Source organism: Diachasmimorpha longicaudata, chromosome 16 (assembly GCF_034640455.1).
Source record: "Diachasmimorpha longicaudata isolate KC_UGA_2023 chromosome 16, iyDiaLong2, whole genome shotgun sequence".
Classification (NCBI taxonomy): Eukaryota; Metazoa; Arthropoda; class Insecta; order Hymenoptera; family Braconidae; genus Diachasmimorpha; species Diachasmimorpha longicaudata.
The window spans coordinates 5,805,073-5,818,331 of record NC_087240.1 but is presented as its reverse complement, the minus strand read 5'-3'; the positions used below and the strand labels follow the sequence as shown (position 1 = coordinate 5,818,331).

The 13,259-nt window shown below is 39.0% G+C and overlaps 2 protein-coding genes across 5 annotated transcripts in view; one reads left to right on the top strand and one right to left on the bottom strand.

Annotated features, from left to right (window-relative positions):
- The window catches only part of LOC135170233 (uncharacterized protein), a 96,496-nt gene extending 88,539 nt beyond the window's left edge, over positions 1 to 7,957 (top strand). For both annotated transcript variants that reach the window (XM_064135862.1, XM_064135867.1), the window contains one exon: positions 7,817 to 7,957. The gene's annotated coding sequence lies outside the window, so the exon portion shown is untranslated. The remainder of the gene's footprint in view (positions 1 to 7,816) is intronic.
- LOC135170235 (uncharacterized) lies at positions 6,534 to 13,252 on the bottom strand. Of its 3 annotated transcripts, XM_064135881.1 has the most exons (6): positions 12,511 to 13,252; positions 11,777 to 12,343; positions 9,822 to 9,998; positions 7,625 to 7,962; positions 7,169 to 7,387; positions 6,534 to 7,059 (listed from the first exon to the last, which is right to left on the bottom strand). In XM_064135881.1, coding segments are annotated over exons 2-6 (768 nt in total). In that variant the 5' UTR covers positions 11,779 to 12,343; positions 12,511 to 13,252; the 3' UTR covers positions 6,534 to 7,027. The 3 variants fall into 3 exon arrangements, with proteins under 3 accessions (XP_063991951.1, XP_063991950.1, XP_063991949.1); XM_064135880.1 differs by having other exon boundaries at positions 6,534 to 7,387; positions 7,625 to 7,959; XM_064135879.1 differs by lacking the exon at positions 12,511 to 13,252 and having other exon boundaries at positions 6,534 to 7,387; positions 11,777 to 12,495.
- Positions 13,253 to 13,259: the final 7 nt, after the last annotated feature.

Sequence of the window (13,259 nt, the reverse complement as noted above, 5' to 3'; positions counted from 1 at the left end):
AGTTCCACAGTATAATCCAATCCCCCGACTTCTTCGTCATTATGTCTACATCGTGGATACACGAGGGAGACCCATTATCTTGTTTACGTCACGAAGACATCGTTCGCCCATCCGACGGGGCCGTATAAACTCGAGACTCCATCACCGCATGTAATTCAGAAAATCACTAAGAAATAATAATCGAACAATTATCCCAATCATCTATTCCCCCTATCTCCCACCATTTCCAACCGCATTAACCCCTCCCCCTTCTTCGTACATACAATGACACTCATTATGGGGAAGGCCAGTCGATGACAATCTAGTTATTTTTATGATGGCACAATGGATTGTTGTCATGGGTTAAGGTCCATTTGGCTCCACGAAACGTTAATTCGTGAATAGTTCGTCAATGAAATTAGTCCAGGAATCAACGATTCCATGGAAAATGTTGGCGGCTACTTTTTATTTCGGACACCAGATGGGCCGAAGGGTCTATGCATTTGACCCGAGCTAACAGACACGACTTAAGATGATTAACACAGTGTTTGTTCATTTTCTCTCTCATTTTCACATTTTACGAGCATCTAATTCCCATGAATTCAAGTTAATCGCTGAAGGCACTCTATTATCCAAAGCAAGATCCAAATATACGCACATTTGGACGACATCCGAGACTGGCAAAAAATAAGGTCCATTTTTTTTTCTCTCACGTCACCGATTCCCATTGCTCGACTTTATAAAGGTCAGATGTGCGAAAATAAAAACTCAATCTTCCGCTTTAATCTTCATGAATCCCCGAGCAAAGTGTCACTCAAGTCTCAAGGTGGTTGTAACAAATAAAAAAAATATTAAATAAAGTGAAAACACGGATTCTCATGAATGAGAGCCACGTCGGGGTTTAAATTACAATATCAACCGTTTCAGATACGATAATAAAATGTTGAAAAAGAGAAATTCGGGGTAATCTCGAATGAGTGGACTCCACCTTGGTATTTTTGGTTGTTTCATTCTGGTATCACTGGGGGAGAGAGGCGTGATACAAGCGAAAGCACTTAATACCAATTCATTTTTTCGTCGTTCACCGACAAATCCGAGGCTAATCGAATCGAAGGTCGCCGAGGGATTTGCCGGGGGAGAGAGAGATTTTTTTTTTGTTTGGGTTTATTGAAGAGGGACGGGAGCACTATTTGTGCCCCAGTGAGAGTCATCGAGGATGAATACCGACCTGGGTCAACGGTACAAGTGTCTATTCACACCTAAAAGGCGTTTTCTCATTAATATTGTGACGAGAATAGATTGATGACATAATTTCGTGGTTTTATCGACACAATTTCGCCGGAAATCTGATTATTAGTCCACATGTTCATAACAATTAGTAGATTGAAAATAAACTAGAATAGAATGATTTTGTTTCTGCCCCAAGAATGTAGTACTGATCTAAGAAATAAAAATTCAATCCATCATTTTTTTTATGACAATGTCTCGATCTACAACAATGCCTCGGGAATCCAATGGTCGATCTCCCCATGGGAATGAATAATCCTTGAAATTGACACACCATGACGTGTCCATGACCTTGGAAAAATCAAACCATGAAGCAGCCCAGACTTTTTAATTCGCCGAAATTACCGAGTCCTCATCATTACTGCTGCAACCATTTTTTTTCTACCATCGACTCTACCAAATCGATTTCTCCCATAGCTCCGAAAAAAATAACAACAAACAATCTCCCTCTTATTCTTCCCCATTTTTTCCTCACTTCGATGATCGATCTTGCACCCAACAATGAATATTATCTGTAATGATTATAATTATACACCCATACTGTCTATTCCCACAAAAAAAATCCGTTCAGCTTTGAGAAGACATTTTTTCCCAAATAATTTATATAAACAATAATACGCCTATTTAGGACCACTTAACAACAATTCGACTATAAGCAGGAACGTGTGGCCTCGTTCCAAATGCCGTAGAAAAATCGGAAGTGAATAACACGACAGGGGTTCACACGAGAGTGGGTTTGTCCTGTACAGGCCCAAAGAGTCCGAAAAAACCCCCCAAAAGATACGATAAAAAAAAAAAGATACACATGTTTTTGTGGGTTTCTAGGCCGCTCAAACCGAGAGAATGAATGAAGTGTGGCCCTCTGTAATTCATTCATACCTCTTGGAGAGGGTATCGCCACTTGCCAGGGATCTCTCCACATTTCTCCACCTTTCCGGGATGGGAAAGGGCAAACCAAAGACCCTCAGAAATTCCCATTCCACCCTCCTCCTACCCCTCGTATCCACGCCCGTCATTCGTGAATCTTTCCTTGTAAACTCGCGTTTATATTTTGTTTGTCTGCCATTATGCGGATAAAGTGCACCCTCTTCCTCTCATCTCTCTCTTAACTCGCTGCCCCCTCTCCCCCTGCCCTCTTTGGGTGTTGCCGCTACTTGTATTATGTACCCCCCCAGTGCAACCGATAGACCCTCACTTAGAGAAGACCCAACGGGTATCTGGGTCAGATTATATATATACCAAAGTTGTTGAGGTGAAACTTGGGGAATTACGGGTTATTTCGCACCCTTTAAATTCATAAATTAATAACGATTAATTAATTTGTTTTATATGTTATTTTTTGCCCACGTATTTTGGAAATATTAATCGACCGGTATGATTACGGTTTTGTTTGTTTGTTGTTGTAAGAATTGATTATTCTTATAAGGAGAAAAATAAATTCCTAGGATCGTTAAATTCATATATCTTCCATTGTCCAGTCGATCTCGTCCATTTTGTTCTTCTGGCGGTGATTTTGGAGCATTTAAAAATGTCCAAAGGCGACGGAGAACAGAATGGAAACACCGTGGCCCGATGGAGACTCGTTATCGGTGTGGAATCACGTAGAATCGATTCCCAAAGCACCGGGTCCGTTTTCGTGTAGAAATACACTGGTTCCCATCTTAGGTTCCTCTCCTTTTACCTCAACGATCCAACGCTCCTCGCCCTGGTGCAACCTCGAAAACTGCATTCCAACGGATCGTCTAGTGACGGCCAATCGTAGGCGTCGCTTTTTCGGCTACCTCTCCCCTCCTCTCGCCTTCACCATCTTTCCTTCTGCTTTTTTTTCTTCTTTATAAACTCGGGTGTACGCTTGAGGGGCCAACGGGTGAAGGGGGGAGGTGGTTTTATCGAAAAGCTCTTTGGGGCGCAGCTCGATTGTAAGCACTTTGATTGCACTCATCTTCGCGCCAACATAACGCGTCAAGTCATTCCCCAGTGATCATCAATTTTTTTTTAATCATAATTTCTAATCAGCTGGGATTATTCTATTTCATTTATTCGATTTGGGAGGTAATATGAAATCATTTCTTTGAAATTATGATTCAACTTATTTGATCTCTAACATAATATACTTCATTTTCATTCAATTTTTTTTTTTCATATTCGGATGAATAACGTTACACTGATTTTTCTTAATAAAAGACTAGTTGCAAGATTGTGCTTTAATCTAGACCATTAAATCGAGATGTAATCTCACCCAATCGATAGTGCCATTCATCGCCAAATATATTTATGAATTCTCCATTAATTCCCATTCCAATTGAAAACCATTACAATCCAATAATTATTTCAATCCGTGAAGCATTCTCAGACAGACAATTATAATTTACCAAACGGACAATTAGCTCTTAAAATTATTAATAAAAATTCTAATGAGACTAAATCATCCGTGATAGAAGCCTTCCTGTGTGGCCCGGGGTCTTCTCCATTGTCAGACTTGATAGTCGGCGACGTCGGAGTATAATTGTATGTCAATTGATGTAATTTTGCCCAGAGCATATAGCGAGTACATTGCTCCCAAGTATACGTTGTCGCAATTTGAAACCTGTTATCTGGGGACCACCAAGTTCCTCTCCCCCTTCCTCATCCACCCCCTCACAACGAACCTTAAAAGGTGCACTTCGCTATTCACCGAAACTCAATTCAACTTTTCTCGGATGAAAAGCTCCAGTGAATTTGGTTCGTTACACTTGGTGAATGTGAACAAAAAAAATACTGCACTTCTCCAAATCGATTCGTAATAATTTCATAATGTTGGTGGACGGGTGTAATTGGAACTGCCAGACAAGCAGTGATGTGCACATTTGTCGGTAGAGGGAGAAAAAAAAAACGTGAGGGGCATTATCTAAAACGAGTGAAACCACGCACATTCAAGATTATATTCTCATTAAGTTGGATGATATCCAATGAGATGAAATTAATCGCTAAGAAATCACTGGGTGGGGTGAACTACGGATGGATATGTGGATGATGGATATCGCACGTTCTAGGGAATTATGGGGATTACATCAATTTTCCAGGGGAATTTTATATATTGCTGGTGTGGATGATGATAATTGTGTGTAGGCAACTTTTTTCATTCAATCAATTCTGTGTTATTATTAGTTGGCGGATGTTGTGTAGTAACTATGTTATTTCATAAATTCCGTAAAATCCAAATTTTCACGTGATTTACACGTCAATATAAAATTTTAATGACGTGAAATACGTGTCATTTTAGAGATTTTTATTATCACGTGTGTAGCTATAAAAATTTTGCTGTTAAGAACAGGTCCGCCAAATTGTTCGAAAAATTCATTAAAAATGTCCCCAAACCCCCTTCCCCACCACCACCACCACCACCACCATAAAATTCCCCAAGTTTTATTCTGCTCGATTCTTCCATTGCCCATTCATTTGTTGAATATCTATTTTCAGTGGTCCAATCCGGTCCGATATATCTGGCCTTTCAATCCAATGAAAAAACGACTACCGAATATCCTCTCCACTCCGCCAAACACGATTCGGGGGTTTCTTCAGTGTGGAACATATACCGTATAAAAGTCGATGGTGAGGGTTGGTGAGAGGGGAAAGCGGGGTTCGTCTAACAAGCGGGCTCCTGTGAATTCCTCGTCGCTCTCCCACCGCATAATCAAATTATTCTTAGAAGACCCACTGCGCCGCTTTAAACATGTGTGCGCGATCTATGACGTCATATCGCGGGGGACAAACGTTGCCGACAAAACGACTCTTGACTTATTTTTTTTACACGGAGAAAAATATTCAGTAAAAACTAGGAAACTCAAGTTCTCTTACCGATTAACCAGGAAAATTTAATTGATTAGTATAATATATAAATAAAGGACAAGAAAAATCGCGGAATGCGTCTCCATAAAGCTTAATCATCAATTGAATAATCCCCCATCATCCCGAAAAATAATCCCCTTCCCATTCCTCCACTTACCATCCTCTTAACACCCTTAAAAAAATTCAATTCACCTCCATTGTCGGTCTCGACATTATCTTTTCATGGTCCACAGGACGCTTCATTATCGCATTTCTCACACCGTCATCGGGTAAACGCGTTAATCGATCGAGACGATGAAAAAGGATTACCAGTCGATCCGACCCCTCCACCCCTCCCTAAAAAAAATCTATCCAACAAGAAGAACTATTTGGCAAAATAAATGAGGAAAAGAAGAATGGCAAGATACGAGATACTCCATCTGGCTAGCTAGAGGAGAGGGAGAGAGACAAACAGAGCCCTGGAACACCAGTGGATCAAAATCATTTGCAACAACCGTGAATCGTTTTTCGCCCTTAGGAACGAACAGGGCGAAAGAGAGATGGCAAAAGTCTGGGGGAGAGTACAACGCACAGAAATTAAAAAATATAAAATGAATATCTTCACGAGATGAATTCGAAGCGAGTATAGCTGTGAGGACCGAGGAACCGGCAGAAAATCGGGTGGAGGTTGCACTCCAATGGCGGGAAAAAAATAGTCCCAGAAGGAATTTAAATTTTGAAATTAAAAAAAAGCGATTAAATGTCTTTGGACGATTGAAAAAAAATACTTGGGCCCTTTTAACAGTGGAAAAATCATCGATAGTGATAGGATGATAGTAGAACGTCTGGAGGGGGTAAGAAAAATTACAGAAACTCGAGTCAACGGTTAATAATTATACAGTCGAGGGAGACGAAGTGGTTGTATAAAATTGGACCGATATTTCGTCGGTGGATCGTGATAGGCCTAACGGATATTCACGTGGGCTATTTCTCTGTATACAACTGGTCCCTGGGACCCAGTGCGATTTATTAGTCGAGTTAATTAATAGGCGACCCACACACTGACTGTATGTATAATACAAGGATGACGCTGGATTTCGAAGAAATTGACTAGTTGTTTTGTATTGAGACTTTTTTTTTATCAAACTTCTTTTTCATTTCATTTGTTCACCAATTATTTCTTGTCGTCTCGGAATATGTGATATATCACATTCTGTAATTGGATTTTATTATTCTTTCGTTAGTCAGCATTTTTTTTGTTTTGCTATATTTTTTTTTCCAGGTTTGAGAAATGTTGGGAATTAGAAGGGGGAGGGTGGGGTAAAACGAACCCCAGAGCAAAACGGATCACTCAATGTTTTGAGTAAATTTGAAATATATGTTGTTCTGTAAATGTAGTTGTTCTCTGAACGACCTTTCGCTTCAGAATTACCAAATTTTTTTGGTCATTCTTGAGGGAATTTTAGTTTTATGTATTAAAGTTTTTTAATGAAATTCCTTCCTCATTTAATTTGTTCCCCAATTATTTTTTGCCTAGCCGTAGCATATGATACATCATACTTAGTCATTGGTCTTTATTATTCTTGCATTGGTCAGCATTTTTTGTTTATTATATTTCTCTCAGGTTTGAGGAATGTGTGGAGCTAAATTATAGGTTTCGTAGACGGCTCCTGATCGCTTTATATTGGCTAATCAAGAGCTGTGCAAAGAAATTATCGTAACTATTTCGTAAAACCTATTCAAATCATGAAAAATGGTATTAAATCATCGGGTAATATTAGTAAATATATAAATAAACAATTGCTACCTTGAAAACACGGACGAGAAATATTTAATGGAAATTAGGGATTTGTAGGGAATTTTTCCAAACCGTTCGCCGTAATTACCAATTATTTTCCTCCATCAAGTAATCAAACCCATTATGTCGAATTCTGGGCCTCAATGGACGCCGGTTTCAGCGTAATATCTCTAGATGTAAGTTGTACACTGCAACAATTTAGGGTAAAATCCAATGCAACATTAACACTACATTCACTTCCCTCTTTGGAGTCATCACTTTTTGTGTCACTAGGAGTGTCTTCTGGTGTTCGCGTACCATCATTTCCGATTGCCTCTTCTGGTCGACGTTGCGATTGACCAAGGTATTTCATAGCAATCCTTATGGTGTGAGTCACTTCCGGACTTGGACTCCGTGAAGACGGCGGCTTGACCTCGGTCTCCTCACGAATGTTGATCTGGAGATTCTCCGTAAATTCTGAGCATATGCAGTCCTTGATAGATTCACTTGAATTAGCGATTATTGCCCGAGGTGGACCTGAAATTTGATAGCATGAGGCCTTGAATATTTACTCATTTTTTTTGCTGAATTGGAGGCAATTATTGTGTTGAAATTCTTCTTAATAATAATTGATAGGAATATTAATTGATGGCAATTTTCGTTCAATATTTTTTTCTTCAACAGCTACTACTAATTATATAAATATTTCATTGTAATTACGATCAGGTTTCGCTTCATGCAGTCATTGTTTGCATGAAAAAAAATAATATATACCTCCGGAAATACTCTTCGTGCATGCTTCCAAACTACCGAGAGTGCTTTGACATTCGGGTGAATCGATAAACTGTCTCCTGCTTCTCTGAATCGCCTTAGAAATACTCTGATCAGCACTTTTCACGTTCTTCCTCGGTCTTGCCACTTTCGAGACACTGTCTATCAACTCATCCAAAATTTCATCTTTTCCAGGATTTCTCGGCGACTCTGCACATCTCCAACGTCCACTCGCTTGGGATTCTATCAGGGGAATTGGACAGTCCGGTAGTTCAAGGGATGTTATCGTCAAATAGGCGGGCTTTTCGTTTTTCACTCGTTGGAGCCAAAATCTACAACTACTGAAAGTCAAATTAATAAATTATCTATTAGGTATTGGGGGCGATACCATTGGATTATTGAATTTAATGTTTCATTAGGACTCGTGCAGTTTTTGACTGAATAAAGGAGTTCGCGTTTAATTTGCTGGCTATTATTTTATTTATATGAGGAATAGTTGAAAAAAGTTAGATAATAAAGGAGATAATCTCCCAAATTACTCCCTTAAAAGACACTACTTCACCCTTTTCCGTCTCTCCATCCCTCATTATTCGATTTCGAGACAAAAAAATCCATTACTCCAGCTGTAAAAATAGGGCAATTGTCTCAATTCAGTACACAAAAACTTAAACGCCATTTAAAGGATAACATTTTTCGTTTCCATTTCCGCTTCTTCTCTGACACTCTGTTTTCTCTCGTTTTCACTGCCTCCACCCCAAGAGCGTGAAAACGAGCGACAGTAAAAACGTAGCGAAACGTCTGAATTCTCAAGGAGTCTCGCTATTTCTCGATCAAATCGAGAGAAAAACGATCGCACTCCTCGTAAAATACGTCCGTTACAATTTCTTTTTTTTCTTCTCCTCAACTCCTCTTCCACTTATGTCCTTTCTTCACTCCTTTCATGTACGTGGAATGAAGTTAACAACATAGGCTTGTACACGATACGAGACTGATGAGGTGAGTATAACTAAAATTTTAATACATAATATACAATATATAAGACTAGTTTGTAACAGCATTTTGCGATGTACATAGTGTGTGTACATAGAGAGAAAAAAAAGTATAAATAAATGGACATTAAGAGAGTGGAGCGTGAGAAATAAAACAGGTATTAGCACGAGAAATACCAATAAAACTGATGCCCATGTGAAATGGGAGAGAAAACGAGTGAGTGAGATCGAACGCTGTAGATAATAGGGCCAAAGCGGTATGTTGTACACAAGCTCGTATTTTAATACTCTGCTTTAATAACGCGATAATATTGGACTCGGGGAGATAGTGAAAATGGGGGTAGATCGACGTGGCGGCTTTATTAAGTCGTGCTACAGCCGTTTGTCCCTCCACGATGGTTAAGTTTTAGTGCGTTTAATTACGGGTTTTCGTACAACGTGTTCGAAAGGCATTAGAGGGAGTGTGTAGACGTGATTTTAAGTGTTGCTATTTAGGTTGTTTGTGGAAATTATTATTTTTTTAGTTTGAGAAAATTTTCGCCGTTTTATGGAGCGTTGAAAAATTGTTCTCTTATATGGGGTTGAAGTTATATTTTTCTGGTGTTTACGCAGAATATTTCAGTTTTCCGGGAGGGCATTGTCTACCAGCGTTCTTAGGAATTCCCGAAAAATCGATATGATATTGCCAATCGCCGACAATTACTAAAATCAAGGGGTAATTTTCACTAAATTATTCTTTTCCTGTTGACCTAGTCTTCAGGGGTATTAAAATGCTTCGATCTTTTTTCCGACTGGCACACGTCTTTTCCCGGATATGATGAGCATTTTTCTCAGAAATTATTCCCCTGTATGATTTTTTAAAATGATTTTTACTGAATTTTTTTCGCAGCGTAGAATAGTCAATTTTAAGCAAAAGAAATACATCTCACGTCTCATAATTTCAAATTATTGACATCCTCCTTAATTAGTATTTATCATTAAATATATATTCAGAACTAAATACTTGGCTTGTCATGGGAAGAAGTCAGATTTGGCAATAAGTTTCTTTTGACCAAAACCGCGGTGTTGTAATTTATGATTGAGTCCGTGGGCGGGTTTGCTGAATAATTGCATATTAGCAGAAATTCTAGTTCTCACTTCTCGAAACTTCTCAAAAGAATGAAACAAAATTTTTAGAAATTCAGTATTTAATTTGTACGTGAGGGATTTACCTAGATGATCCTCGCCCAGGGCGAGCATCGGCACTACGTGGATGACATATATGACGTACTGGTGATGGCGACCTTGAGTCGGGGCGGTCTACACGATCGCGAGCGATGCGGGGATCCTCGAGTGTGAGACGCCGAATATAGAGTCCCGGGACTTCCTCCACCAGGACATGTCTCCTCCTGTAGCCAGCCACAGTGAGACGTTATGTCTGACCTTTTTTTTTTGTTCGTGAGAAAAAAAAATCAAGTCACTGTTAAATGTCAATGTCCAATTATTACTGCAGCTTGAAAATGAATTTTTATTGATTAATTAATCAACTATTCCCCTGATAAATTTACAGTTCCTCAAAGCATAACTCATAAAATACGAAAAAGTCAATGATTCCATTTATTTTTGAGAGCTCAGACAATTTAAATATGCGGTCCCATCAACTCCCCATGAACTACCAAAAAAATGACTCCCTTATTTATGCTTTGTTTATATTCTAAACGCAAAGTGTTTCATTCTGGTCCGTCGGCCAGTGGTTCCTCAACAAGCCATTTTGAATTTTTATTCCCTCGTTTGGGATCGAAACCGAGGTGTGGTATAGATTAGTTTTCGCTCATATGAGCTGTCAGCTACTTGCCGCGGGGGCAGATCCCCCTCTGTGGCCACCGACACAAACTCCATGCACACTCACATACATCATAAGTCCCAGTGCGACTACATAATATTACAAGACCCACCGCTGTGTCAAGGAATTTTCCTATTCATGCAAGCTCAATCCGATAATATAATTCCTCTAACAACGTATCACTAATGAATTATTATTGTAATTAACATAACATCACTTCGACAGGAGCAAAAGGTCATTATCCCTCCCAGTTCTCCGTTTATTTCTGAATAACAATAAAAGGGTCAATATTTGTTCCCTTTTTGCAGAAAAATGCAAATCTCACTCGAAAATCTCTCGTGTCATTGTTTACCATAAACAACCCTACCTACAGTGCCTCCCACACCCTCGAAAAAAAAAATCCATCAAAAATAATCTAAAAACCCAGTGCTTCGTGTGCATCAGAGAGAAATATCGTGATGTTATCGCCCCTGAAATCTTGATTCCCCCGAGAAACACTAAATCCCCCCCCCCTCACCGAAAAAAAAAATTAGCAGCAAAAAATTACCAGAAAAAAAAATTTACAAACCGAACTTGAAAGTTTTAAATGAGGGGGATACGACCTCGAATTTCTCCGTAAATCCGTAAATCAGAATTCGATAGTTTTGCGGCCTCAGGTGATTCGTTACGATCTCATCCTCATTCTAGTCTCAAAAGTGGCCATATAATTTAATTCTTTATTCTACGAAGGAAACCGGGCAAAACTGTAATTGGCCAAATTGGTAATCCTGCCAATCAATCGTTAAAGTATCAAGGTCTTTGTCGGACTCCGGTCACACACACAAACCACAACATTTTTGTCATTTTTTTCCCCTGTTCATGTGAAAATACAGAGGTAATAAATCGAATAAATTAACGCAAAATAATTTCCGGGAATGAACGGGAGTGAAGAGGGGCCAGTTGGGATTCACCTACATTTATTCTCCCTTTCCTCTTTCCCTCATTTGCCTGGCAACTTTTTTTTTTCTCCCTCATTCCTCATCCAGCGTGCGATGTGACGCGAGAAACTCGGCTCTCCCGAAAATCCGCTTACGCAACCGATTTGTCTGGTGAGATCCCTATGATGGTTTTTGGCGGGGACTTTTTTGCCTTTGTTTCGTACCACGCCGGGGGCTTAATCGACATTAATTTATTTAATTTCGTCTGACGGCGCCCGACCAGGAGTCTTAGAATTTTTTTCGAAAATTGAGCAATTGTTGAACTGAGACTAACAATTTTGGTAATTTTACTGACACTGTAAATTAATGGAAAATTAAAAATAATCTATTTGTAATTGTTGCTAAAGTATTTATCGAAATTCCTTACATGTAACGTCTCGCTCAACAGTAGTTGGAATATGTATTTTATTTCGGTGATTTTATAGAAACAGCTGCGTCACGAGTCACGTCTAAGCACGGACTGGCGTGCGAGGTAACCCTCGCGTCTCAGCACAACCCCCAAACCAACATTATCGAATCCTGTACAACTCGCACAAACTATGTATAATGTAGCACGTGACGCAATCTGAATATTGCACCTAGTAGCTATAAATCTTGAGGATAAACACTGTCATGCGCGAGAACGTTCATAAAATATTGGTTCTCTCCCTTTCATTCGTGACTTCTCGCAGATTTTTCTTCAATTGATTTATTCACCAATTTTGTTTATGTTTTTTTGACGAGGAGAGGAGACTTGAAAGTTGATGGATTGGTCTCCTTAAAAATTACAATTTACCCTGCGTTTCAATTATTTGTTATTAAATTCCAAGAAAAATTCTACCGTTTCTCATTTTTCCGGCAATTTAATGAACGAAAGGTTAGCGGAAATTAGGAAATTTTTATGGAATCTTTCTCTCCTTTTTTCTGATGAGGCTTTTCGTTAGAAATATTCTTTCTGAAAATCAAAAATTTGAGGGAAATTTTTTAAATATATAAATATTTGATTATTTAACCCAAAAATCAAATTCAATTGAATTTCGAATAGTTTAAAAATTCAGAGAATTCATACAAAATTGATTTTGAGAAACAATTTAAATTTTTGTTTCGACCACCGAGGCTCACCATTGGACAAGCGAATTCCTCGTCACGAAAGACTGTGCCGCGTGTCAGTGATCATTACCTGAGACCTATCGCACAGACGACGAGACACACGATAGTAAATTTACCAACTGAATTGTCAAAATGATAATAATTATCGCAGTCGCGTCTCGATGTCAGGAGAATTCGTGTCACGAAATGCCACTGCAAGTTTTTTTTTTTTTTTTCACTCTGTAATTGGAGAGCTGGAGATTAAGTTCCTGAAAAAGAAAACAATTTGCGGAAGGCGAATCATAGAGATAGACACCGAATGCGCCCAAGGCAAACGTATATCGTTAAACAGTACGATAATTACTTAAAATTTCATGCGGAAATGAGTTGCAGTTGTTTCTAAAACGAAACCTGTCTGACTTGTTACTTGTAAAATTATGATAGACGAGGTGGATCAATATGCTGAGATTCAGGACAGAGAAAAGTGGTGGTTTTGGTGCGATAATTGCCAGGTTTCATACCCTGTTATAACTTTTCTTTCTCTTTAGCCTTCAACTGCTTGGTATGATGCTCACATATTCGTTTATTTTGAGCCGTAAGACACAGAGCCTGGCACGAGCCTGACCCAGGGTAACAGTGCTCTTTTACACCATATGCTGTAGGAGATAACGAGGAGATTGTCGAAAATGCCTAAACCAACATTCATCGTATCATCGACATGGGAAATTTTGAGGAAAAATCAACCTCCAGAGGGCGAAACGTGGGGCGATCGTTGGTTTTAT

What these genes read in the sequence shown, in the direction of transcription:
- LOC135170235 (XM_064135879.1), bottom strand. An exon ending in CCTGGGCGAGGATCATCTAG is followed by an intron (nt 7,963 to 9,821) that starts GTAAATCCCTCA and finishes TTTGACTTTCAG; the next exon opens with TAGTTGTAGATTTTGGCTCC. An exon ending in CACGAAGAGTATTTCCGGAG is followed by an intron (nt 7,388 to 7,624) that starts GTATATATTATT and finishes ATCAAATTTCAG; the next exon opens with GTCCACCTCGGGCAATAATC.